The following is a 26,555-nucleotide window of genomic DNA, read 5'->3' on the forward strand; positions in this document are numbered from 1 at the left end:
CGCGAGGCCCTCACCCCGTGTCTTCCCCAGAGCGAGCTGCGCTGCAAAGCCCGTCGGGCTGGGTGCCGCTGCTGCTGGCGCTGCTCCACGAGCTGCAGGCCCCGGCCTCCCACTGGAGCCCCTACTTTGCGCTCTGGCCCGACCTGGGCCGCCTGGAGCATCCCATGTTCTGGTAGGAGCCGAGGGAGGCGTGGGGGAGCGTGCTCCAGCCAGTCTGCCTGGGGTCACCAGGTGCGGGGTGTTAAAAGGAGCTGGGCCGGCTGTTCCACTGCAGGACCCAGGAGGAGCGGCAACGCCTGCTGCAGGGCACTGGTGTTCCAGAGGCGGTGGAGAAGGATTTGGCCAACATCCGCAGCGAGTACCATTCCGTTGTGCTGCCCTTCATGGAAGCCCACCCTGATCTCTTCAGTCCCAAGGTTCGCTCTCTGGAACTCTATCACCAACTCGTGGCCCTCGTAATGGCCTATAGGTCAGTGAATAGAAATCTGAAAGACCAAACATCTTCAGACTTCTTGAGGGATGGAAAAGAGTAGAACAGCCAAGCCCACCCCCTAGTCTTTAGTTTTAGCCAACTCCTCTCTGGCAGCTTTCAAGAGCCATTGGACGAGGAGGATGAAGAGGAGCCAAACTCCCCTGTGATGGTGCCTGCTGCAGATATACTGAACCATCTAGCCAATCACAATGCCAACCTAGAGTACTCTGCGGTGAGTGGATCACACCTAGTTGTTATGTGTATTGATGATTGAGCATTTGAGCCAAACCACTAACGGCCTTCTACTCTTGTTTGTGTCAAAAGTTGTTTGAATATATTAAGGCTCAAAATTAAGTTATGGAAGCCAAAGGCCAGTGGCTCATGCCTGTGATCCTACCCATAGAGGCTAAGAAGTGCAGTCTAAGGTAGCAGAGATTTTTATATCTAACCAGCTAGCCCTCAGTTAAAGCCCCAAAACTGGCACACACACACACAAAAAAGTTGAGTCTTCTGACAAATATTCAGAGTAGCTTTTAGAAGTTACCTTTCACTCCCTGCTGGCTGTTCAGTTGGCCTTGTGGACAACTGCCACAGTTAACAGCATGGAGGAGTGTTGGTCAGAGATCTAAGATGACCCTATTTTAAGAATCATTCCACTTCTATATCAAGTTGTAAGAAAAGATGTGTGTTTATGGTAAATGCGTATACCCTCAGCACCCAGGAGAACCAAGTTTAAGGCTGGCCTACACTACATAGAATACCTTGTCCCCAGAAAACAAGTTTAACAAATGATTTTTTTCGGTTGGTTGTGGGGCTTGGACTCAGGTCTTGGGCATTGTCCCTGAGCTCTATTGCTCAAGGCTAGCGCTTACCACTCTTGAGCCATAGCTCCACTTCTGGCTTTTCAGTGGTTAATTGGAGATGAGTCTCAAGGGGACTTTTCTGCCGGGGCTGGCTTTGAACTGATATTCTCAGATCTGTCTCCTGAGTATACTAGGATTACAGGCATAAGCCACAGGTACCTGGTCAGGTTTTTTACTAGTGTGAGATCCTCTAGGTCACCAAAAAGCTAGGATTAAAGTGAGCCACTGATCCCTGGCCTAAGTTCATCTTGACAAGCTAGCATTTTGTAACCATTGAAGGTGACTGAGCCGAGGAGGTACCTAACAACACACAAAGCTGATCTTTTAAAGTTGGGCTCACCTGTGTGATTCTACTGTGCAGGACCTAAGTGGCACTAGATGCAGAAGAATGGGACATTGCAACCTTAGGCCGTGGCTGAGCACACCTACTGGAGGCTCTTCCTAAGAGGGGGAGGGCCTTGGAAAGGCCTGGCCCTAGCTTCTCCCTTTCATCCCAGGATTATCTTCAGATGGTGGCTACTCAGTCCATTCCAAAAGGCCATGAGATTTTCAACACTTATGGGCAAATGGCTAATTGGCAACTGATTCATATGTATGGTTTTGTTGAACCATATCCTAACAACACAGATGACACAGCTGACATTCAGATGGTAACTCTTCGTGAAGCTGCATTACAGGGTGAGTTTTGTTACCAATCTTTCACCCTGACACTTGTCTTCTCTGTCCACTCCAGGCTGTAGTAGCTTTGCTAATAGCTGACTTGTTAGAAGAGGTATTTGCTGAGATTTTTACTAATTTATCTACAGGAGCAAAAAATGCATCTGAAAGGCTCCTCCTGTACGAGCGCTGGGATTTCTTGTGCAAACTGGAGATGGTAGGGGAAGAGGGAGCATTTGTGATCGGGCGTGAAGAGGTGTTAACTGAAGAGGAGCTGACCACCACACTCAGGGTAAAGGGTTGAGAATGGCCATGTTGTGCTGATAAAACACAAGTCATTGTCATAATCCAAGGGCCCCATGGTTTTTTCTTAGGTACTATGTATGCCTGCTGAGGAGTTCAGAGAATATAAAAACCAGGAAGGATGGGAAGAGAGTGAAAGCAAAGGCAGCCTGTGTATTTCCAACATTCCCAAGCTCAAAGCATCATGGAGACGGCTTCTTCGAGACAGTGTCCTGTTAACACTGCAGACATATGCCACAGACTTAAAAACTGAGCAAGATTTGCTTAGTAATAAGGAGCTCTATGCGCGACTCAGCTCAAGGGAACAGCAGGCCTTACAGGTTCGCTATGGTCAGAAGGTGATCCTACATCAGTTGTTAGAACTGACAAGTTAGTATCTTCCTTGTTCCTTGAAGGATCAGTAGTAGTGCTTTATTATAAGCCAATAGTTTGTTGCCTTCAAAGAGGAAAACTGGGGCTTTTGCTTTTATTACTTACCAGAAGGTAAAAAGTGCTAGAATTCACTACAAGGTAAGAGTAAGGAAAGATTGGGATCAATAGACCAGGGAGGTGGGGGTTCACTAAACAATTGTTAATGAATTCTGTAGCTATTCTTCCCTTGGAACCATTGACTTGAAGGAAATCAGCCCTTTTTTTTTTTTTTTGGAACTTGCATTTCTTGTTGGAGGACAGGACTGGAACTGGAGTTGTTTGCTCAAGATAGTATCAAGGGAGTCAACCCCATTTATGTAAGATTCCAGCTGTTTACTTATGAAGCCTTTTGTGTTCACTAGCCATAAAGCCTACCCTCATTAAAGATAAATTATGTAAGCAGGGCCAAGTAACTCATTTTTTTAAACTGGGCATAATTTAGTTTTCCTGTTTCAGCAGTTTCCTCTTGTTGGCACCACAATTCCTTTGCTTCAGCATTTGAGATCAAGCTAAGATGCACAATAAGACTGCCACCCTCCACAGCCACCTCCCCCCCCCCCCCCCCCCCCCCCCCCCCCCCCCCCCCCGAAAAGGGGGAGGGGGCCTGGGATTTGTTAGGTAGTGGGGAAGATTATCTTACATACACCATTCAGTAAGGAGTAAGTTCCCAGTGGTCTGGGATCTTTTGGTGTCCAGGCTGTTCACTTTCATCCTGCTGCTGCATGCCATGATTATTGGTTAGTTCCAGTGAGGTTTTGATCTTTTGACTTTAGGGCCTAAGTTAATGTTAAGGGAGGACAAAGCCTAATACTAGTTCCTTTTCTCATAGTTTATAAGACAGAGGGATGGGAAAACTTAAGGTCTGGCTTGGTTCTCTCTTGGAAGTGAGTGTTTTCCCCCTGTTTAGCTGTACAATGGCTTCCAGGAAGGACACACAAACTGTAAGCTCATAATCTTATGCTCTGATATGCCCATGTTTTAGCAACTTAGTGTGGGTAACAGTAAGACATTTTTCTACACTAATATGAATTAAGTATTTCTATCATTTGTTTGGAACACTAGGAATGTTAAAAGACATGGAGTATGTCCTTGAACAAAATGCATGGTATTTAGCTGCCTCTTTATTACAACGTACTAGTTTATGTACTTGCCTTGAACACATTTTGCACAAACCCAGAAGTTCAGACAAAGGTTTTCTCTTTCATATATTTACACAAGTTCAAAATGATATTCACAGCATCGTCTAAATTTTGGCCAAGTCAAAAAAATGCATTTAAACTTTGGAACGTGCCCACGTAGACAGGAGGCCAACCCTCAACAGCGTAGGTGTTGGGGCAGACACCTGAGAACCAAAGGGCTGGGAGAATCAGGAGGAGTTCATCTAACTGGCACCAGTTCCTTCCATTACTTGCTGAGCCTGCTTCTGTCCCATGCAGCACTGTGCAACTGACTGGAATAACCTGGAGAGGAGAAAGAATTACACATTTACTCATGAGGAAAGTTCAGGCTTAATACGCTATTTGCTTTAGCTGCCTTTTTTTTTTTTTTTGGTGGGGGGTGGTCAGTGATAGGACTTGAACTCAGAGCCTGGATGCTGTCCCTGAGCTTTGCTGCTCAAGGCTAGCACTCTACCAGTTTCTGGTTTTCTGGTGGTTAATTGGAGATGAGTCTCATGGACTTTCCTTCTGAACTGATCCTCAGCTCTCAACCTCCTATAATTATTAGCCACTGGCACCTGGCTCTTTACTTGAAGACAATCTACAGTCCTGCCGATAGATAATTCAACTTACTTTTCGATTTCTGGGGCACAGTGTACAAACTCATGGTTCCAGAACTTAAACGCTGGATTTTTAATCAGCTCAATGAAAGTAATAAGAAGACCCCAAGGATGTGGCCTATTTACAATCAACCGTTCCAAGAGAACCCTAGAAAGAAAAAAATGATTAATGCATAGAGAAAACAGGACCATGCCTTCTGTTCCATTCTTCCTCAATGACGGTCTACCAACTCTATCCTGTACTTAAACACAGTAGTAGTATGTGAAATATGTCTAAAGCCTGAATACATGGAACTAAAATAATTTAAAATGAAGAAGTTGGGGAAAGGCACCATTTGGACAAAACTCTCACCTTGTGATCTGTTCCTGGATAGCTTCCGTGTTGGCCTCGGCAAAAAGGTACAGCATGGTGCAGCTGAAGTAGTGAGTGTGGCTGTTTGGGTACCGCAGCTGATTTGCAATTGCATTCAAGAAGAGATACCGGCCTAGAAATTAAGGAAACTCAACTTAGGACTAGTTCTGAAAGAGCAACATAATAAGAAAAAAAAAAAATCAAGCTAGAGATTTACTTTTATTCTTGGCTTTTATCTGTGTTCTCCAGACTCCAAAGTTTTGCTAAGATTTTAAAATACTTTTAAAAGAATAAATACTAATATTTTCCTAAAATTTTTCAAGTGTCACTCTTTTGTCACTACTAATACACAGCTATACTTGCCTTTTTTTGCCTCTGTGTTCAGACAGCTGTACTATTCCCATTCGTGTAATCTCTACCTGTCTCTATATTCAATGACACCAAAAGCCATTGTCCTACTATAATTCAGGTCTTTTGTTCTAATACTGCTGCTTGAACTCAAAGCAAACTGGTTTGGCTCTTTCACTCAAGGCTTGTGCTTTATACTACTTCAGCCACATAGCTACTGCAGCTCTTGCTGGTTAACCGGAGGTAAGAGTCACACAACTTTGTCTGCTGGGGCTGCTCAGCTTTTTAAGTAGCTAGGATTATAGATGTGAGCTACTTAAATTATCAGAACCTGGCTGATAATTCTTTATACTTGGCTATGTTCTTGAGGGGAGGAAAGGGGGGACTAGAATATGAACTCAGGGACTTTCCTTTGCTATACAAGTACTCTTATTGTTTGATCATACCATCTAGCCTGTGGTTTAAAGCAGATTTGTAGGAAGTGGCGCTGTAGCTCAAATGGTAGAGCGCTCGCCTTGAGTTGAAGAGCTGAGGGACCACGCCCAGGCCCAGAGTTCAAGCCCCACGACCGACAAAAAAGAGAAACTATATAGAGCACTCAGAACCTTGGGCGATTTAAAAAAAAAAAAAGCAGATTTGTATGGTCAGACTGGCAAGCACAGGGAACTGTTTGGTGGGGATGGGTCAGTTTCGCTCACCCTCTGTATCTAAGTCCACAGCTAGGTTCTGGAAGATGTCCATGTGTGCTGAGTGGGTGATGGTACTCATTGAAGGTGTGCTGCCTTTGTTGTGGATATGTGCAATGGCCTGAGTCCCTACATAGAGCACCAGTGCATTGATGAGCTGGAGGTTGTAGCGATTGCCAGGTTCATTTGATACCTGTAGGAACAAAATAGAAAACTTACTACCAAAAAACAGTTGGCACCGTAACTTGTAAATTCTTAGACCTCCATGGAAAGCCAAACTGCTGTCAATGAACCTTGCTTACGCTTGTGGGTTTCTTTAAAAATTAGTTCCTTTGGGAGCATATTGTCACCACTCTGCTAACAGCACTAAGGATTTTCAAGTGAAAGCACATACATTCTGTTACAATGTTTGGATAGGGAGAAAGTTATGGTTGTCTATGTGGAAAGATTAACTCCATTTCAAGTCATTCTACAAAGCAAACATAATCAGAATCCCCTCATTTAGGAAAATTTTAAAGTACAGAATATAAAGTTATAGTTCAGCTAAGCTTACTGAACCATTAAACTTGGCAACATGTTTTAAAATCTCTAAGTCAGGCTGAAAATAATTCTAAAATATACTGCACACATCCTAGTGTATAGGAAGTGCTTTCTAGGGAAAGCCACAGAGTTAAGCCAAACCAGCTGACCTGTAGATTGCTGCGCAGATCAGAGAGAAAAGTGACTGGTGATCGAGTTTTAAGATAGGAATCCAAATCCTTTTTGAACTGAGGTGGCATCACTCCAGTGAAATTGGTAAGAATCCGGGGAGCAATGTTAATTTCACTCAACATGTCCACCTGCCAGAAATTCCAAAAATCACAATTAGAATCAACTGTAGAAGCTAACAACAAATTACACCTATGCTGGAAACCCATACACGTTATACCAAGAAGAGAAGTCTGCAACCTTTTAATCAATTTTTCTGGCCAGTCCTGAGGCTTGAACTCAGGACCTAAGGCACTGTCCCTGAGCTGCTTTTGCTCAAGGCCAGCAGTCGTCACTTGAGTCACAGTGTCAGGGCTTTTTCTGTTTGTGTTACTAAGGAATCAAACTCAGGGCTTCATGCATGCTAGGCAAGCACTCCACCACTAAGCCACATTCCTAGCCCCTAAATCAATCAATTATAAGAATCTTTCTATACACACAAAATGAGAGGCACTTCTGGTAAACTAAGTCTTGATTCTTTTTCTAGAGAGGTCTAACCTGCAATAGGAACTCCTTTTCCTAAACTTCAAAATGAGTTAAGAAGCAGAATCCTCAGTGAGGTGGACCATTAAATACAAGCTACACAAAAACACCTATGAAATATGGAAGCTAAGTTCTATTCACTTTGCGGTTCTATCATGTGGTCCCAACAATGTCCTAACACCTAGGCTTAGGTTCTAAAATCATCCCTAAATTTAATACCAAAATAAATATGAAGGCTTGGCACCAGGGGCTTATACACCCGTAATCCTAGAATATTTAAGGAGGAAGAAATCTGAAGGTTGTAGTTCAAAGTTAGGCTTGGCAGGAAAGTCTGGAAACTTCAATAACCCAGCAAATTTTTGGAAGTGTGAGGGGGGTAGGGGCTCAACTGGTTAAGTGCTAGCAATGAGTAAAAAAGATAAGCAAAAACTAACTGACTACAGGATACTTAGAGAAAGAAACTACTAACTGCTCTGAACAATTAACACCGTTTATCAAAATAAATACCAGGAAATAGAAACATGTTTTTAGGAGAGAGGATAGTGCTGAAGGAAGGGGGAACACAATGCAATTATATTCAGTGTAACTGACGGAAGAGCCTGAGCAGTGTAACAGAGTAGGGAAGGAGGAGGAGACTGGAGGACGATGGAAGAGGTGACACTGGCCAAGAAGCTTTGGACTCATAACCTTACTTATGGAATTGTAACCTCTTTATGCAGCTACCTACTTTAAGAGAAAAAAAGATAAGCAAGATCAAGAGGCCCCAGTGTAAGTCACAATATCACGAAGAAAGAAAGAGCTGGGCACCAATGGCTCACACCTGTAATTCTAGATTTATTAACATCTGCCAACATCACTATCATTCCCATAAGGATTAATAACCATTATTTCCACGCTAAACAGTACCCTTACCTAATACATTGCTTACCAGGAGATATTAAGTGTAACTTCTTGAACTATTTGAAACATTACCTTCAGATTAGGAGTGAATGGGTCTGGGAGCCTCATGTTTCTCGGGAAGGCACTCAGGATCAAATTTCTTAACTGGATACAATTGGGTGGGATCACATCACAGAACCCATAATGGTAATCACAAAGGAACTCTGGGAAATCATGCAAAAGAACCAGCAGCACTCTTAGAGTACCCTATTTAAAACAAAAAACAAAAAAACAAAACACAAAAAAAAGAACACTTCCACACTGAGAAAAGGAAGTAACATTCTATTAATTAACTCAAAGTTAAAAAGGCAAAAGGCAATAATATAATAACCAAAAATTTATAGGCTTAGTCAATATCAGAAGGTTATCAAAATATCATGAAAACCTAAGCATCTTATAGCCTTAAATGAAAACGCTATTCTATTCAAAAACAAAAATACAAGAATGAAAATAAGCACCCCTCAACATAGTTTTTTGTTGTGCTAGTCGTGGGGCTTTACCTCTGGGCTGGGGTGCTGTCCCTCAGCTCTTCAGCTCAAGGCAAGCACTCTACCTCTTGAACCACAGTGCCACTTCCGGTTTTCTAGTGGTTTTTACTGGAGATCAGACTTTCCTGCCCGGGTTGGCTTTGAACCAGGATCCTCAGATCTCAGCCTCTTGAGTAGCTAGGATTACAGGCGTGAGCCACTGTGCCCAGCTCCCCCTGTGCATTTTTAGTAAAAGTTTAAAAATGTTATTTTAAAAAAAAGAATAAAGTATCTCTTTAGTAGCTAGGTAAAGACCTAATGAAAACTTTAAGGAATGTGGAAGGGGGAGAGGAGGGTGGCAGAGAAAGCAAACAAATAATTTCTTAAAAAGATTCCTCTCTCCAGGTACTGGTGTGGCTTGTGCCTCTAATCCTAGCTACTCACTCTGAAGGCAGAGATCTGAGGACCGTGATTCAAAGCTAACCCAAGCAGGAAAGTTCTAAGACTTTTCTTTTTTTGCCAGTCCTGGGGCTTAACCTTGTGCCTGGTACTATCTATCCTGAGTTCCTTTTGCTCAAGACTAGCACTCTACCACTTGAGCTACAGCACCACTGCCAGCCTTTTCTGTGATTAACTGGAGATAAGAGACTCATGGACTTTTCCTGTCCAGGCTGGCTTAGAACCACTATTAGATCTCAGACTCCTAAGAAGCTAGGATTACACAGGAGTAAGCCACAGGCGCCTAGCCTACAACGAACATTTTGTTTAGTGTTTTTTGTCTTAAAAACTACAGCTAAATCATACACTTGTGTTTAGAAAGACTACCTCGAATTAACTGATGGAGGCATGGTCGAAACCACTAGGTAGAAACTCACCAGGAACATGAGAGGCCCTGAGTTCTAGCCCTATTAAATCAAATTTAACAACTTTTTTAAAGGATTCTCGGCAAGGGGCTGGTAGCTACTAAAGAGGCTAAGATCTGAGGATCTTAATTTGAAGTCACAGGGCAGAGCAGTCCACTAGACTTTTTTTTTTTTTGGGTCAGTCATGGGGCTTGAACTCGGCTTGGGCACTGTCCCTGTGCTCTTCAGCTCAAGGTCAGAGCTCTACCGCTTGAGTCACAGCGCCACTTCCAGTTTTCTAGTGGTTTATTGGAGATAAGAGTCTCACGGACTTTCTTGCCCAGGCTGGCTTTGAACTGTGATCCTCAGATCTCAGCCTCCATAGTAGCTAGGATTACAGGTGTGAGCCACTGGCCCAGCTTCCTCTAGACTCTTATGTCCAGTTAGCTACCAAAAAGCCAGAAGTAGAGCATGACTCAGTAGTAGAGTACTATCCTTGAGCAAAATAAAAGCTCAGAGACTGGGCAGACCCTGATTTCAAGCCCTAGGATCAGCACACATACTTAAAAACACACAAAGATCTTCAAATGACATCTTTAAAGGCAACCCATGAGAAAGCATTTGAATATATATTAACAAAAAGCTTGAACTTTAAAAAAAAAACAAACGGGGGGGGGGGGGGGGGGGGCCTGGGCCTGCGAGTGCTGGTGGCTCACGCCTGTAATCCTAGCTACTCAGGAGGCTGAGGTCTGAGGATCACAGTTCAAAGCCAGCCCGGGCAGGAAAGTGCCTGAGACTATTATCTCCAACAAACCACTAGAAAAAAAAAAACAACAAAAACAAAGTGGTGCCGTGGCTCAAGCAGTAGAGCCCTCCCCTTGAGCTGAAGAGCTGAGGGATAATGCCCAAGCCCAGAGTTCAAGCCCCACGACTAACAAAAAAAAGTGGGGGGAGGGGAAGTGACCTGATAAAGACCCAATAGAGCACTTGTATAAGAACCTGTGCTTTTCTATCAGTACCAAAAAAATGGATTAAAACAAAATTAAGAAAAGTACAACAATCCCCAAGAAACATGATAAAATATTGAAAAAACAATTGATAGAATAAAATCTCATTAAGAAATGATTAGAGGAAATGCAAATTATATCCTCAATAAAAACCCACCAAAGGGGGCTTTAAAAAAAAATCAGGTATGATAAGATGTGGAGATACTGATTTGTTGCTAAAAAGCACAAACTGGTGCAGGCTCTTTGTAAAATGCAGTATCTTCTGAAGTTAGACCTGAGCCCTCTTTAAGATCTTGCAGCACTCTGCAAGAACAAGGATTTTGTATATGTATAAATTAATCTTTATTAATCTTTAAAAACTTGTTATTCTAATTTGTAAATCCAAATTAATTACCTTGTAGAGGATTTGCATAGGTTTGGTGAGCTCCACATTTCTAAGAAAAGGTGCTAAATATTTGAATAAGTCAATCAGTAGCTGCGCATACATAGGCCAGCCCTAAACAAAAGAAATGGACATGAGTCATAATTATACTCAGCTATAGTTCAGCCAACAGGAAACATCTAAGCAGCTAAACCAAGACTTAATTATCTATCCATCTCCTCATACTATAATAAGCACATAGAGGTGTACACCTCTCCTAGAATGGTTGCCAGACTGGTCTTAGAGAAGACTAAGAATTTAGTAGGAAATCACATTTGAAATTAAATGATTCCAGAGATTTCAGGGCATACTGCTCCTAATACCTGTAAATAATTTTAAGGAGAAAAGAGGAGAACCTGATGAAATTTCCTCCCTTAGAAAGGGAAAGCCCTTCTCGAAACAAAACCAACTTTATTAAATGATTAATTCCTACTTTTTAAAATTTTTTTGCTAAATTCACCTTAATCATATTTTCTTCTTGTCTGAAGGGCCAAAGGAGAGAATTTTAGGTAGTACTTATTTGCTATTTAACTGCAAAATGAAAGAGGGCACCGGTGGCTCATGCCTGTAATCTTAGTTTTTCAGAAGGCTGAAATCTGAGGATCATGGTTCAATAGCCAGCCAAGGCAGGAAGAGTCAATGAGACTACCAATCAACTACCCAAAAAGCCAGAAGTGAATCTGTGGCTCAAGTGGTAGAGTGCTAACCTTGAACAGAAAAGCTCAGGGACAGTGCTCAAGCCCTGAGGTTCAAGCCCAGAACTGGCATTAAAAAAAAAAAAAAAAGGAGGTGGGAGGGGAGAAATGATGAATTTCTTATTAATCACGCTTTACTCCTAATTATATAGGTTTAATTCTTAGAAGCAGCAGCATCCCCACCTCTCCCCCCACCCAGTTCAGTGGTCTTCAACCTTAACCATGAGAAAACCTTCAGCATTTAGAATGGGAACTTATAAAAATAGCAAGCTCCTATTATCCACAGGTATATTCAGGTGTCTAAGGAAGTACTTAAGGATTCCAACTTTAAAATCCTAACAAATATGCAAAATAATCATTACTGTGTATAAAGCAGTAGACATGGGGAAAAAAAACTAACTCAGAAAGCCTTTAAAGAGACTGACAGTGGTCGACAACAAAGCTGAAAATATAACGCTGAGTCATCAAAAGATGACTTTCAGGTAAAGGTCTTGAGTCAAGGTCTTTCTCCATGACCTGATCCAACAATACACAGACTAATTCTTAAGTAAGTGTGGAAATCGTACAACTGCTAGTAAATGGCCAGTAGAAATCTCTAGGCAGTGCTAACAAGCCACAAGTAGTTATAGTCTTCATCAGTAGGAGATAAACTGCAGCCACACCTTCTGCTGTGGTGTATGTGCCAGCATTCTTGCAATAAATATCCGATGGGAGATCAGCTCAAGCCAGGCATATACAAAGCCAGGAGCTTTGGTAGGCCTCAAAATGTGGAATGTATTACTGAAAGAAGAAAAATCCAAATTAGAAAGCTCAAACTTAAAAATAACATAAATAAGCTGCCTTGCAAATCAAATTAACATGCCTCAAAATAAACAAAAGCTCTACTTCTAAAATTTTACTACACCAAAAACCAACAACCCTTAATAGAACTTTCAGTAAGATATAATGGTGCAGCACTGCCTATAGGAATTAGGATACTGGGGCAAGAAAATTTTGTGTTCAAGGCCAGCATAGGCTACATAGGGGAACCTTACCTTTAAAAAAACAAACAAACAAAAACCAAAAAAACCTAACAACAAGCAGGGTGCCAATGGCTCCTGCCTATAATCCTAGCTACACAGGAGGCTGAGATCTGAGGAGCACAATGAGACTCCTATCTCCAATAAACTATTCAGAAAAAGCCAGAAGTGGCACTATGGCTCAAGTGGTAGAGAACTAACAGTGAACAAGAAGATCAGGGACAGTGGCCTTCTTTTTGTTCAAGCCCCAGGACCAGCAAACAACAACAAAGAAAACCAACAAAACTTTAATATACAAACAAAACACAAAATTCTCTTAAGCCCAACAATACTATACTCACCAGAAAGCTGTAAGTGTTTGGAAATTAATAGTTTCTAACACATGCTCAGGTGCATTGAGTTCCAAGAGCAACATGATAAAAATTCGATGGTAGGGAAGCTGCTGAAATTCACTTTGTCGAACATCATGGTCCTGTAGGAGAACTCCCACTACTATACCAAGAACCTGTTAGAATACAGAATCACAGCTTGAAAGTCACACTTTCAAATCATGTTACTTTTACCTTAAACCCTACATTAAAGGACAAATATATACCATTAAACAAAAAATTATCTGCTTTCAGACAAAGGGGCCCTATGTTGGAATGGCTTAGTGTTTCTTGTAAGTATCTTTGGGCCAAGCTTGCATATTCCTTATAAATATCCTCCAGTGGTTTTCCAAAGCCTTGGGTTTCAGCATGAACCATCATCTTTTACTATGCTAAAACAATCTGAACAATATAACTCTTTTGCTCTACTTGAAGTTGACAAGAAGCAAATGATTTATACTTCTCCTGGAATTTGGTCGAGGGCCAGACAACCGTCAAAAAACTGTCCTGGCTCTCTATATCATTTGCTCATCTTTCATGAGGGCTCATGAAAGACCTGCCTGTAATACCTTACACCAAAACAAAGTCCATGTTCACACACATTTTTGCATTCCTTTAATATTCACATTTTCAGAAATCCAATTGTGTAAATTGATCCAATGATTTTTTTTCTACTATGGCATTCTAATCTTTCTTAACATTTGGTGGATTGTAATCACATATTATATATGAATTTAATTTCAGCACAGAAAAGAAATGCACAAAACATTTTAGGTAAAGGCTCAGAACAAAGATGTTGAGAGTCACTGACAGACTTCAATGTGCAAAGACAAAGACAATAAAGGATTTCAGACCTTGTTCAGCAGATTAATCTTTGTGACAGTATTGGTAGCCTCCCCTGAGTGCTTCACTAACAGTGCAATGAGTCGTACAAAGGCATCTAGATTGTGATAACACTTGGCTCGGATCATGGTGGGATTAGCAGCAGGATTGTGCTGCTGCTCAGCCTGAGCACGGTAACTGATTTCAACACACATTTCAGTGCACAAACGAAAAAATCTTGTTATGAGGTCATCAGTCTTCAGTATTCCTTGCTGATGCATCTACCATGGGGAACAAAAGTATAGAAGCACAATGAGATAATATGTACAAATTAACTTTGTATGCCTCAACTTTCATACTTAAGACACAACATTCTCTTGTTTATTCCTATGGTAACCATTTCTAATTCTTACTATATTAAAAAAAAAATGTCATTTAGGAGGGCTTCTCCATTAAGGAACCATGACACACTTCCTCCAGTTTTATGGAGACCAGAGAATGAGAGTATCTTCAAATAATTTAGAAAAATATGCAAATAAAATCATCTTTTAGTAACTGTTTAGGTCATAAGATACTCTGGACAAAGTATCTTTTGTCTCAGGAAGAAACTTAACTATATGTACTTTACTTCTCACAGAAATAAGGTATACTTTTGTGTGTGTGTGTGTGTGCCCATCCTGGGGCTTTAACTCTGGGCCTACATGCTGTCCCTAAGCTTTTTTGCTTAAGACTAACACTTTACTACTTGAGCCACAGCTCCAGTTCTGGCTTTATGGTGGTTAGTTGGAGGTAATAGTCTCAGGGACTTTCTTGCCAGGACTGGCTTCAAATCATGATCCTCAAATTTTAGCCTCTTTGAGTAGCTAGGATTATAGATGTGAGCCACTGCACCCAATAAATAGTTTCTTTTGCTTAAACAGTTACAAGAGTTTTTGAAATCAACTAGCCACCCTTAGAAAAAGCACTGATTTATACAAAAAACAGGTACTAAATGAAAATATTCAGATTATGACTCGCAATTTTAAAACGTACTAAAACTGTTACAATACAGTACAATATAAGGAGGAAAGTACAAATTATATGACGTAAGTAAGTCAGAGCAGAAAAGCCAGTCAGCAGATGACAACAGCAAAGTGCATTAAGGGTAAAGAAAGAAGTCAACAAAAATCAAATCAAATCTTGAGAAAAATTGTGAGGATTACTTTAGAAATTTTAATGCAATTTATAACCAATAAAACAGCTAAACTAACCCAAGCCTGTATCCCAATGCCAAGACAGAAAGTCAGTAAAAGATCTTCTGCCTACATTAAAACTTGGAGAAAGGGGGAAAGGCTAGCCAACCAGTGGTTCACATCTTCCTTTACCCTGGGAAGGCAGAGACCAGGACGATCAGTTTGAGGCCAGCCCACGCAAAAAACATTTTCAAGGAAAAGTCTAGGAGGTAATACATGCCTATCCTTCACAGCAATAATGGGGAGCATAAAGAGGGCTGCAGCCCAGCCAGCTTGGGTAGAAAGCCCAGACACTATCTCAAAATAACCAGAACAGCCATGTGCTGGTGGCTCATGCCTGCAATCCTAATTACTCAGGATGCTGAAACTGGGAGGATCAAATTGTAAAGCCAGCAATGCCTCAACTGCTTATAGTGCTAGCCAAGCAAGCCTAACACAAAGCCTTGAATATCTAATATGCGCGAGGGCATGGAATACAACACAGAGCAAAAGGAACCACAGAAGTGTGATACATTCTTTCTCAAGAAAATTACAATGAGAGCAAACAACGCAACAGGAAGAGCTGAGACAGGAGCCACATCCATACCCATGAAATAGCAATGATCACAAAACCCAGTTGATTTAAAAATTTTCCACTCAGATAAGTCAAAACTAAAAATGTTCAGTAAAAGCTTTTCAATAGGATGTTTTAAAGATTTTTTTAGTAGAGAAATAGTTTACTAATTTTATCATTTATCTTGAAAAGCAAATGCAGTATATAGCAACTTCTAGAATTCAAATCAGATCTTCCACTTATCACTGACCTGTATTTGAAAATAGATCCAAATTAACAATCTTTCTCTAGCAACCCAAGTTTTGGGTTCAGCTGAGAGAAATGTTAATAAGCAGATATATTACCCTGAACAACTATAATGTATAATACTTGTTATTATAATGTTATAACATTTAAAAAGAAATTCAAAGGCCAATTCAAGATAGAGGGGGTGAACTTGACTGGAATATAGTCAGCGTGTGAATGTAACGTGTCAATGTGTGCAAATGTAAAAATAACTCTCCTCTGCTCCCATATAAGTAATATAAGCTAATTTTTAAAGTCATTTCAAGGGCAAGGGTTATCATTTATTACCATGAGGACACAATAACTATTGTTTTTATACCATGAAGTTCCTGAAAGCAGTCAATGATAACCAAAAGTAGAGTACTAAATGGTACTATGGCTATCTTCCTGTATTTTCTTCTGTTCATCCTATTTATTTGTTTGTTTATTATTCTTGCAACAACAGGGGCTTGATTCCATATACTTGAACTCAAACTCCAATTTTGCATCAATATTTTTTAGGGGTGGAGAAGAGGGGGGAGACTTATCGTGGGTTTGAGCACTGAGCCTGTGCTGTGTCCCTGAGCTCCTTTTGCTTAAGGCTAGCATTCTACAACTTTGAATCACAGTGCCAATTTCAGTTTCTGGTTGTTAATTGGAGATAAGAGACTCAACAAACTTTCCTGCTCAGGCTGGCTTTGAACTGTGATCCTCAGATCTCAGCATCCTGAGTAGCTAGATTTACTGGCATGAGCCACCAGTACCCGAAACAGCAAAAGATTTTTAAAGTCTGAGAACTGGACTTGAACTCAGTACCTAATGCTTTCACTCATTGACTAGCAGTCCACCACTTGAGCCATGCCTTCAAGCCTCTATTTGCATTAAATTTAATGAGCAGGAAAACTGAAGGCTGGTTTTTTTGTGTGTGTCAGTCGTGGGGCTTGAACTCTGGGCTTGGGCGCTCAGCTCAAAGTGAGCTCTCTACTGCTTGAGCCACAGCATCGCTTCTGGTTTTCTAGTGGTTTGTTGGAGATAAAAGTTTCACAGACTTTCCTGTCCAGGCTGGCTTAGAACTGTGACCCTCAGATCTCAGCCTCCTGAGTAGCTAGGATTACAGGCGTGAACCACTCGTGCCCAGCTCTGAACACTGTTTTCTAAGAGTATACTGCTATTTTTCGGTAGCCAGCTACTAAAATTAGCAAACATAATAATACGATACACTATTTAAGTGTTTAAGTTTTTAATTTTGTTCTTTTTTGTTGTTGTTGTTGGTTTGTTGTTGTTGGCTTGAACTTGGGGCCTGGGCCTGTCCTTGAGCTCTTTTGCCCAAGGCCAGCACTCTAATCACTTTGAGCCACAGCTCCACTTTCAGTTTTTGAGTGGTTAATTGGAGATAAAAGTCGCCAGGGGACTTTGAGTGGTTAACTGGAGATAAAAGTCGCAAGGGGACTTTTCTAAGATCTCAGTAGCTAGGATTTCAGGCTGTGAGCTACCAGTGGCAGCTATTGTATCTTTTAAACATAATCTGTAAGAATCTTATTAGCTTATAACCTATCACTACTGATTATCCTGCCAATAAAATTATTTTTTCACCTTTATTATTCAACCCATTATTATATAACCCATTGTATATTGCCTCTGTGCAAGTGGAATGTGATAAATAGGACTAATGTGAGCTCAGGGAATGCAAACTTCACTGTTTTGATCAATGCTAAGAAAACACAGGCTGTATGAATTTAAAAGAGCACGATGGTCTTGTATTTTTGGCTTGCATGAGTATGGAGGTAACTGATCACAAGTATATAATGCTGAGCTTTAATACTGGAGGTATCACACCCTACTTAATGTTGAATAAAAAGCACCTTTCTTTCCAAAAGCTCTACCTGTCCAACAAACGCAGAGAAAGCTTTGGTACTGTCACGGCCAGCTGCTGCTGAATGGTAGAGATTCACCCATTCCCTTAGAAGATACTCTGCCTTCTCCCTCAGGCCTGGAGGGTCATCATACTCTGAGGCTTGAGAGATCCCAGAATGCATCATAAAGTTGGGGCCTCCATGAGCACGATCAATCATTGCTTCATAGTTGGATCGTACCACTTCCATCAGCTGGGGCAATCTAATATGGTAAATCCAGAGTGAAAATCAGTCTACTCACAGTTGTAATTTCAGATACAGTTGGACAACTTAATTACTTAACAGAAACAACACTTCATCACTTCAGCATTTCCAGTCTCTTTGTTTCTACCTACTTATGAGAACATAATATATACAAATGACTTGGCTTTAGTTAAGCTACTTCACCAAAAACTTATCCACTGAAGTGAAGCTGATAGCCAATTAATAAGTAATCAATTTACTGCTTATCTTTCATTCACTGCTGTACTTTTAAATTTTTCAACAGCTGTTTGAGAATTTGCTTCCATTTTATTTTAAAAACAGGCCTAGAAAGGTTAAGTCTATTTGCCTAAAATTAGCAATTTTTTAAGTGGCAAAACCAAGGCAGAAGAGGATTCTGACACCAACTTAGAAGTCACTACATACTATTCTATACCAGAAAGACCTGGCAGTTAGTTAAGCTTTCATATTTCCACAGGCAATATAAGGCCTAACTGAAGTTACACACTATTGATAAAGCAGTTATAAGTAATACTAATAAGTCTGTACATTCATTTCTAAATCTTTCAGGAGAATGCTGAATACACAGGGTGAGCAAAGTATTTCATCCTCACCCTTCTGGAGCATTGCCTCTGGAATGAGCATTAATCCTCATGAGAGTTTCAATGGTGTGAAACAGATCTGCCTCAGTAACATGGGCAACACTCCTTTCATCCACCAGCAGGATTTTTACCAACTGCATAGCAAATGCCACGGCCATGTAGTTTAGACCATTCTCCATTGACTGGCAACACAGAAAACACAACATAAGAGAGAAAACAGATGAAAACGCTTCCTGACTTCTTTGGTCAGCTAAAGTAAATTCTTCCATACCTGAGCTAGGTGAAGGTCATACTGTTGCATGTTTACCAAATGATTTCGTATTAACAACTCCACTGCCTCCACATTGTATTTATATTCATCTCGACATTCAATTAGGCACCTAAGAAAAGTGAGGATTTTACTCAGATTCCAAACCATACTATATAAAACAAAAAAGATTCATTTTATTTGGTGGAAATTTGTTTCAATTAGGAATGACTTAGTTTCTCAACAGTTGGAAGGCTGGGGGTGTAGCTTAGTGGTAAAACATGAAGGCCCTCACCAACCTTGTGATCTGTTTGTTGCACCATGGAGATCCATATGCCCTGCCATCCTGCAGAGCTTTGAGTACCAAGAGGTGGCACTCTCGGTAACGCAGCAGTAGGTCAGCATCAGCACCACTTGTGGCATCTAATAATCCCTCAACAGCCTATGGACAAAACAAAAGTGTTTAGAACAGTACCCAGCTCAATTAGGAAAGCTAGACCTCAATGAGAATATCCACTTTCTACAGTTTCAAAATGGCTATCTCTGTAAGAAGTATTTAAAGGCTACTTTTGCTAGACTAGACAAAATCCTGGCGTAACTGCTTCCATTTTTTATGCATCTTTGTTCTAAATCTTTGCAGTTCCCTTGCAATCACCTTGGAATTGAGGAAGGACAGGACTTACCATTGATCAACAACTTTAGTAGGACCTAAAGAACAATACAATTTCCTCAGGACTGATCAACCATCAGGTAATACCAAACTTCTCCAGAACTCTTCCCAAAACAAAGGCCCAAGATAATGGTCATCCAGGCCCAATTTGTGACAAGGACTCATAACTGTGCATACTTCTTTTCCCCTGTCCATTTAAATATATACTCATGTTGGTACCCTGAAGGTGGCTTAAAATTTATTTGTGTTGTCTCCCCATGGCTGCCATGTAACAAATCTGCTTACTCTATTTAGTGGACTAACAGCTGGAAATAAGATTCACTCTCAGTTCTACCTGAGTTTTCCACTGTCTTTAGCCTCTTCATAGTCTAAATACAAGGCTCTACCCACACCCAGAACCACTCCTCAAACACATGACAATTTTTCCATCAAACCTTCAAGCTCTCCTTCAGAGATTATTCAATAATCTTATTTCCAAGAAAATGTTCTCTTAAGGTAAAAAAAACATTTTCCATTTGTCATAACTATATTCTTCTACCCAAGACAAAATAAAACAAAAACAAAAAACACCTACTTATACAGCTCTAGGTAATTTTATTTAGTCTTAACAATAATTTCCTAAGTATGTAGACAAGGATGCAGGTAACTCAAAATCTACAAACCTAGTTTTCCTTCTTCTATAAGCAATATCAAGAACCAACCTTCTGGAGTAATCCAAGAGCAGCTATAGCATCCCGAGAATTCCGTGATAACACTACAACTTCCAAAAGACTTCGAAGAGCCTGGGCTTGAGGATTCATAGCCAAAGTTGGTGGTATAGCATGTAAGTGCTGCTCCAGTTCTGTAATGCACTTATCATAAATTTGAGCTACATCATCTGTTGCCCAAGCTTGCTGTGTTACAGAAGGAAATAGTTAAGAAAAAAAAATTAGGGTTTTTTTTTTTCATTAAAGGTCTGTAAGCTTGTTTGCTCCCTTTACTTTTTTTTGTTGTTGTAGGAATGAGCCACTGGCACCCAGCTGCTCTTTTTGCTTTTTCATCAAAACAGAGAGGGCCTTTTCCAGGCTTGCTTCCTGAGCTATGAAATGCTATGAAGTAGAGTGGTACAAGGCAGGCTGAGGAGTAGGGGTGTTTGAGAACAGAAAGCTGGCAGGTACCACATAATCAAGCAATCAAATTATACCATCAATGAAAAGACTGAGGAGGAGACAATAAAAAAAAAAATTCTTACCAAAAAATAAAAGACTGAGGAGGACATCATTGGTGGCGTAAAGTAAGTACAGTTTAAGACTGTGTTCTAAGTCCTGAAAATTACAGTACTCAGAGCAATTGCCAAAGCTTGGCTAAACATAGCAAGAACACTACATCAGTGATATTCCTTATCATAAGTGTATACACCGAAGGTTTGGGATGCAGAACAGTGGTAGTGGTTGGTTGCCTGGCATACTCTAGGTGGGTCATCAGCATGACATACACAAAGTAATAGCTGTGGGCTAGAAAGGTGGGTCAGTGATAAGAGTGCTTGTCTTGTATGTATGAGGCCCTAGGTTCAATTCCTCAGCACCACAAAAGCACAAAAAGCTGGAAGTGGCGCTGTGGCTCAAGCACTAGCCTTGTGCTGAAGAACAGCACCCAGGCCCAGAGTTTAGGCCTCACAACCCACCAAAGGAAAACAGACAAAACAAAAAACAAACAAAAATTCAAAAACCCACAAAGTAATAGCTGTAATAATGGTATGGTATTGGTAGGAATATAAATACAAAACATTAAGTATAGTCATGAGAACACACTGTCAAAACTCAAATCAGGCCATTCTAGAAAATAGCTTGTTTATAATCTTCAAAAGTGGCAAGGATGAGAAAGATGAGGAATTTAGAGATTTCTAAAAAATAACACCTAAATGAAATGTGTGGTCTTCAAACAGGTCTTCTGTAAAACATTACCTGACAACTTGGTAAAAAGTCATTGAGGACTTAGATGGGAATAAAGTGTTGAATTTCCTGATTTTAATGCTTATATTATGGTCAGAGAACATTTCTGTAATATAAATGAGACAAATACAGTAGCATGTACTAGGAATATTAGAAGAGAGGGGGATGAAAGGGTGTGTTTTCAACTTATGTGTGTAAATTACATGCAAATTTTCAGAAAATCCATTACAAAAGAGAAACAGGCAGTCAAATTTCCTCTAACTCATCAGAACATTTAAGTCAGGTAAGTTTCATGGATTTAACTACACAAACCAAAAATCCTAAATGTAAGCTAGATGTTAGTGGTTATTTGGGAAGCTAAGATCTCAGGATCTCAGTTCAAAGACATACCAAGCAGACAAATCATGAAACTTTTATTTCTAATTAACTAGTAAAATGCCAGACTGGAGGTATAGCTCAAGGAGTAGAGAATCAGCTCTGCATGAAAAAGCTGAGCAAGAGCCTAAGTTCAAGCCCCAGTATAGCTTACCAACAAAACCAACAACTCTATATGTCACTGTAGCTGATACAAAGAGTACAATAACTATAATGATGTTCTCCCTGTAACTTAAGCTTCCAGGAATAGTGATATATTAGCTGATACATTTAGATAACACTTCACAAACACCCAATTTAATCCAAGTGAAGTATTTTACCTTCATGGGCTGAGCTAAAAATCCTGTAGGCTGACTTAGGTCATTTGTAGGCAAGAAGCCAGGCACATTTCGTGCGAACTCTTCATAAACAGCCAGCTGCTTTGGGTCCACACCACCAACCTTAAAAAAGAAAAGCCTAATTTAACAGAATCCATAAAATCAGAGTAAAAGTTTTTGAAAGCTGATGTTTGAACAGGGGTGGGTCCAAGAGTTCTGACAAAAGCCATCATAACTATATATGGTGGGCATAAACTGATGGCCACAACAGGGCAGAAGAGGGTTCCCATTTCCTTCTCAAGAGTACCCTCACTTATAAAGTCACTGAAGATTGTCTCAGATGAGGCCATGAAATTCTCCCTTGGTGCCAAGAAATAGTATTAGATCCCTCATCATCATGTTGGGAGCAATAAGCAACTGTCAATAAAAGCATAAATATCAGAACATATGTCGAGAAAAGTCCAAGTTGGGAAACAAAAGTGAAAGCTTAGAGGCACAGCTTTCCTTTAATGACTGTGGAATGGAAGAGCCAAGGCTAGTTCTATGCCTGTTCCACAGAACTTTTTTTTTTTTTTTGGGTCCGGTCGTGGGGCCTGAATTCTGGGCCTGGGCACTGACCCTCAGCTCTTCAGCTCAAGGCTAGCGCTCTACCACTTGAGCCACAGCGCCACTTCCGGCTTTTTTCTATTTGCTTATGTGGTGCTAGGGAATCGAACCCAGGGCCTCAGGCATGCAGGGCAAGTGCTCTACCACTGAGCCACCTACCCAGCCCCTCCACAGGCACTTTTAAAATAAAAGTGCTACTAGGATAAGACGCTTTCTCAGAAACATTTAGTCCTACTGTCCCAGGTATCCGTGAACAGATCCAGCCAATACTAACAAACTGGGTACAGGGGAAGGTTGCATGAACAGAGAATGCCCCAAGTTCTCACTTTCAGCCTGATCTGTTCTGGCATCCGCTCAGCTTGGTATGTTAATACAACAGGATCACAGTATCTTCGCCCTTCTTGCCTAGCATGTTTTCTCAGCTCAAATTCCTGGAAATAAAAAAAAGTCACTGAGGTTCTTGTTATGAGGCATTTTCTTAAATTACCAAAACACCTCCGGCCAAAAGAAAATGATATGTACTTACAGTTGCTAATCTCTTGTCCATCTCTGGGCCTGCTTTTTCTACTGCAGTCTTCTGAATAAAACAACAAGCTAATTCACAATTGTCCTGAGCTAATTGAGCAGCTGCTTGGTCCATCATTTCTCTTTGTTGTGGGGATGCAGTCTATTTGGAACAGAAAAATAGGAAAGAAAAATGTTCAAGTTGGATAATGGGGAATGTGATACATTCAATGAATAAATTTCAATTTTGGTGATAGTTATGAATGAGCTGTGACACTAAACATTTTATTGGTTATGAACATGGTTAACAATATGAAAATAGAAACTTAGCAAACAAAAGAATTATTTCCCATGGCATCTGAGACTCAAAAATACTCCCAGTTGTTTTAACCAAAATGTGCTATGATAATGTATGCAAAATAAAATCACTTCAAAACATTCTTTAAGCCCAGTGTCAGTGGCTCACGCCTGTAATGCTAGCTACTCAGGAGGCTGACATCTAAGGATCACGTTTCAAAGCCAGCCCAGGCAGGAAAGTCCCTAACTCTTTATTTCCAATAAACCATTCAGAAAACCAGAAGTGGCACTGTGGCTCAAGTGGTAGAGCGCTAGCCTTAAGCTGAAAAGCTGAGGGACAGCACCCAGGCCCAGAGTACAAGCCCCATGACCGGCAAAAACACATTCTTTACTGTCCTACTCCAACTACTTTAAATATTTTTTAAGACTATGAGGTTGCTGGGCACTACTGGTGGCTCGTCTATAATCCTACGTGCTCAAGAGGCTGTGATTTGAGAACCATGGTTCAAAGCCAGCCTAAGCAGAAAATTTGTGAAAGTGATTCTCTTTGATTAACCAGCAAAAAGCCAGAAGAGATGTGGTAGCAAACCAGCTTAAGCAAATAAGTGTGAGACCCTGAGTTTTAGCTCTAATACTGGCATACACACACAGAACAAAACCAAAAAAACGGTTAAAAAGTAATTCTCAGGGCCAAGGGCAAAGAAAATTCTGGAAGTTAAGTAGTGAGTTTTAGGGGTTTTTGTAGGTCATGGGGCTTGAATTCAGGGCCTGGGACTGTTCCTGAGCACTCTTACTCAAGGCTAGCACTTTACTACTTTCAACCACAGTGTCACTCCTGGTTTTCTGGTGTTTAAATAGAGGTAAGTCTCATGGACTTTTCTGCCCAGGTTGGCTTTTAACAGCCTCCTGAGTAGCTAGGATTACAGGTGTGAGCACCAGTGCCTGGCAGAAAACAGTTTTATACCAAATAAATAACCAACTTACACGAAGAGCTGAGGCAAAACTGTTTTTTAGGTTTGTAGATATGCTCATCAGCAAAGGTTCCCTGCAAGTAATCATAGCCATCCCAGCAGTCAAGTTACGCATCATGTGATGCGCTGCTATTCGCATTCGAGATTCCTCCGAATCCAGGGCAAAATCTTTCCTGACTATTTGCTCACAAGTAGTCATGGCGATCTTAATTGACCGATCCACCACAGGATGAACCAGTTCCTGGACAGCCCGTTCGATTGCTTGACGCACACACTGTTTCAACTGTGGATGGGCCTGGAACAAGGGAATCTGGCACACAAACATAAAGAAAGTCAACTGCTTGTTTAAATAAGACAATTCAATTTTTATTAGCAATCACACAATTCTGGAATTACTTCAAGGTTAACAGAAGCTACATATTTCTACTAAATCAACAAATTAAACAAGGAAAACGTCAAGAAACATTATATAGAGGAAAAAGTATTTAGCGTAGCCTGTGAGCTGTGATAGTATTTTTGCTTTTTTTAAATAAAGTTACATCTAACAGGCAAATGATTAAAATATGTATTATGTGCTACAGACATAACTTGCTGAGTTACAATTATAGATAGCTAAAGTACATGTTACAAAGCACTTCTTGATTAGCTCAAAAAACTAATATTGCTACACAAATAGTTCCTGAAATTAGAAACCTTTTACAGTGCCCACTAAAAGACTTTCTAATCTTCTATCTCGGGAATAAGCAATGCCTTACATTCACTAGGGTATCTTTAATTTTTTTTTGGGGGGGGGGCCTATTCTGGGGCTTGAACTCAGGGCCTGGGCACTGTCTCTGAGCTAGTTTTTGCTCAAGCAAAAGCTCATAGTGGCACTCTGCCACTATGAGTCACAGCGCCACTTCCAGATTTTTCTGTTTATGTGGTACTGAGGGGTATTGAACCCAGGGCTTCAGGCATGCTAGGCAAGCACTCTACCACTAAGCCACATTCTAGCCCCAGAATTTTTAAAACTCATAATGAACACCAAATATTCAAACACTGGGCAAAATTCAAAGAGGAATCATGGGGATACTGTTACTACACCTACAGAAGGGAGAACAGGGGAAAAGTTAATGATTTCTTTTGCACATGCTAATTGTAGCAAGACCAGGACAACATGCAAAGAAAAACTGCCAAGTCCTTTTTTTTTTTTTTGGCCGGTCCAGGGGCTTAAACTCAAGGCCTGTACTCTGTCCCTGAGCATCTCTGTGTTCAAAGCTAGCACTCTAACATTTCAGACACAGCACCACTTCTGGATTTTTCTGTTCATGTGGTACGGAGGAATCAAACCCAGGGATTCATGCATGCTAGGCAAACATTCTACCACCAAGCCACATTCCCAGTCCCAAGTCTTCAATACAAAAGTACTCCTTTTTCTGTGAACATTTTATGTTTGTGAAAATCCAATAGTGAGAACTCCAACCACATGGTTATGAATTAAACAAATGTTAAGCTGGGTGTAGTAGGACATATAATTATAGCACTTATGAAGCTGAGACAAAGAGGGTGTTAAGTTTAAAGCCAGCCTGGGCTTAATCTTGCCTCAAAAAAAAAAAAAAAAAAAAGGAGAATTAAGCAGAACAGACTGTGGACAACAAACAATAACAGCCTTGGATATACAGACCAAATACTAAGCAGGGCTGGGAAGGTGGCTCAGTGGTAGAGCGCTTGCCTTGCATGCCTGAGGCCCTGGGTTTGATTCCTCAGCACCACATAAGCAAAAAGAAGAAAAAAAAAAAAAAGAAAAAAGAAAAAAACTAAACATAAAAAAGGAAATTTATAAGACATTATTTGAATTTAGATTTGACAGCCTTTTAGAAACAAGCCAACACAATGTAACTAAAAGAACTAAATCCCACTTCATGACACTGGCCTGGAAACTTTATATACTAAGATCAGCTTGCTTCTGGCTATTTGCCCCCCCATCCCAAAAAAAGTCTAATACAGGCCAAGTGAGGTTAATGAAAGTAAAAGCAAAAGGCTATGACATACATTAGGGCTCTTTTGACCTGTGTAAGGTAAACCTGAGATTGTGACTTTCTTTTTTGGGTCCGGTCATGGGGGCCTGAACTCTGGGCCTGGGCACTGTCCCCCTTAGCTCTTCAGCTCAAGGCTTGCGCTCTACCACTTGAGCCACAGCACCACTTCCGGCTT

General features: G+C 40.6%; 2 protein-coding genes across 2 annotated transcripts in view; one reads left to right on the forward strand and one right to left on the reverse strand.

Moving 5' to 3' along the window:
- The window catches only part of Setd6 (SET domain containing 6), a 3,601-nt gene extending 855 nt beyond the window's left edge, over positions 1-2,746 (forward strand). The window contains exons 2-7 of the mRNA XM_013012644.1: positions 31-172; positions 275-469; positions 587-704; positions 1,833-2,013; positions 2,142-2,284; positions 2,367-2,746. Coding sequence (XP_012868098.1) covers positions 31-172; positions 275-469; positions 587-704; positions 1,833-2,013; positions 2,142-2,284; positions 2,367-2,669 — 1,082 coding nt within the window. The 3' untranslated portion in view covers positions 2,670-2,746. The remainder of the gene's footprint in view (positions 1-30; positions 173-274; positions 470-586; positions 705-1,832; positions 2,014-2,141; positions 2,285-2,366) is intronic.
- A 1,063-nt stretch (positions 2,747-3,809) lies between these two features.
- Cnot1 (CCR4-NOT transcription complex, subunit 1) overlaps positions 3,810-26,555 on the reverse strand; it is a 104,207-nt gene continuing 81,461 nt past the window's right edge. Inside the window, exons 27-45 of the mRNA XM_013012645.1 lie at positions 24,376-24,672; positions 23,117-23,257; positions 22,917-23,021; positions 21,988-22,107; positions 20,063-20,254; positions 18,991-19,133; positions 18,716-18,824; positions 18,457-18,626; positions 17,612-17,843; positions 13,712-13,960; positions 12,831-12,994; positions 12,133-12,250; positions 10,749-10,850; positions 8,072-8,245; positions 6,559-6,708; positions 5,882-6,062; positions 4,836-4,968; positions 4,497-4,631; positions 3,810-4,166 (exon numbers count right to left, since the gene is read on the reverse strand). Coding sequence (XP_012868099.1) covers positions 4,088-4,166; positions 4,497-4,631; positions 4,836-4,968; positions 5,882-6,062; positions 6,559-6,708; positions 8,072-8,245; positions 10,749-10,850; positions 12,133-12,250; positions 12,831-12,994; positions 13,712-13,960; positions 17,612-17,843; positions 18,457-18,626; positions 18,716-18,824; positions 18,991-19,133; positions 20,063-20,254; positions 21,988-22,107; positions 22,917-23,021; positions 23,117-23,257; positions 24,376-24,672 — 2,994 coding nt within the window. The 3' untranslated portion in view covers positions 3,810-4,087. The remainder of the gene's footprint in view (positions 4,167-4,496; positions 4,632-4,835; positions 4,969-5,881; positions 6,063-6,558; positions 6,709-8,071; positions 8,246-10,748; positions 10,851-12,132; positions 12,251-12,830; positions 12,995-13,711; positions 13,961-17,611; positions 17,844-18,456; positions 18,627-18,715; positions 18,825-18,990; positions 19,134-20,062; positions 20,255-21,987; positions 22,108-22,916; positions 23,022-23,116; positions 23,258-24,375; positions 24,673-26,555) is intronic.

Source organism: Dipodomys ordii, unplaced genomic scaffold (genome assembly GCF_000151885.1).
Source record: "Dipodomys ordii isolate 6190 unplaced genomic scaffold, Dord_2.0 Scaffold18, whole genome shotgun sequence".
NCBI classification, from domain to species: Eukaryota; Metazoa; Chordata; class Mammalia; order Rodentia; family Heteromyidae; genus Dipodomys; species Dipodomys ordii.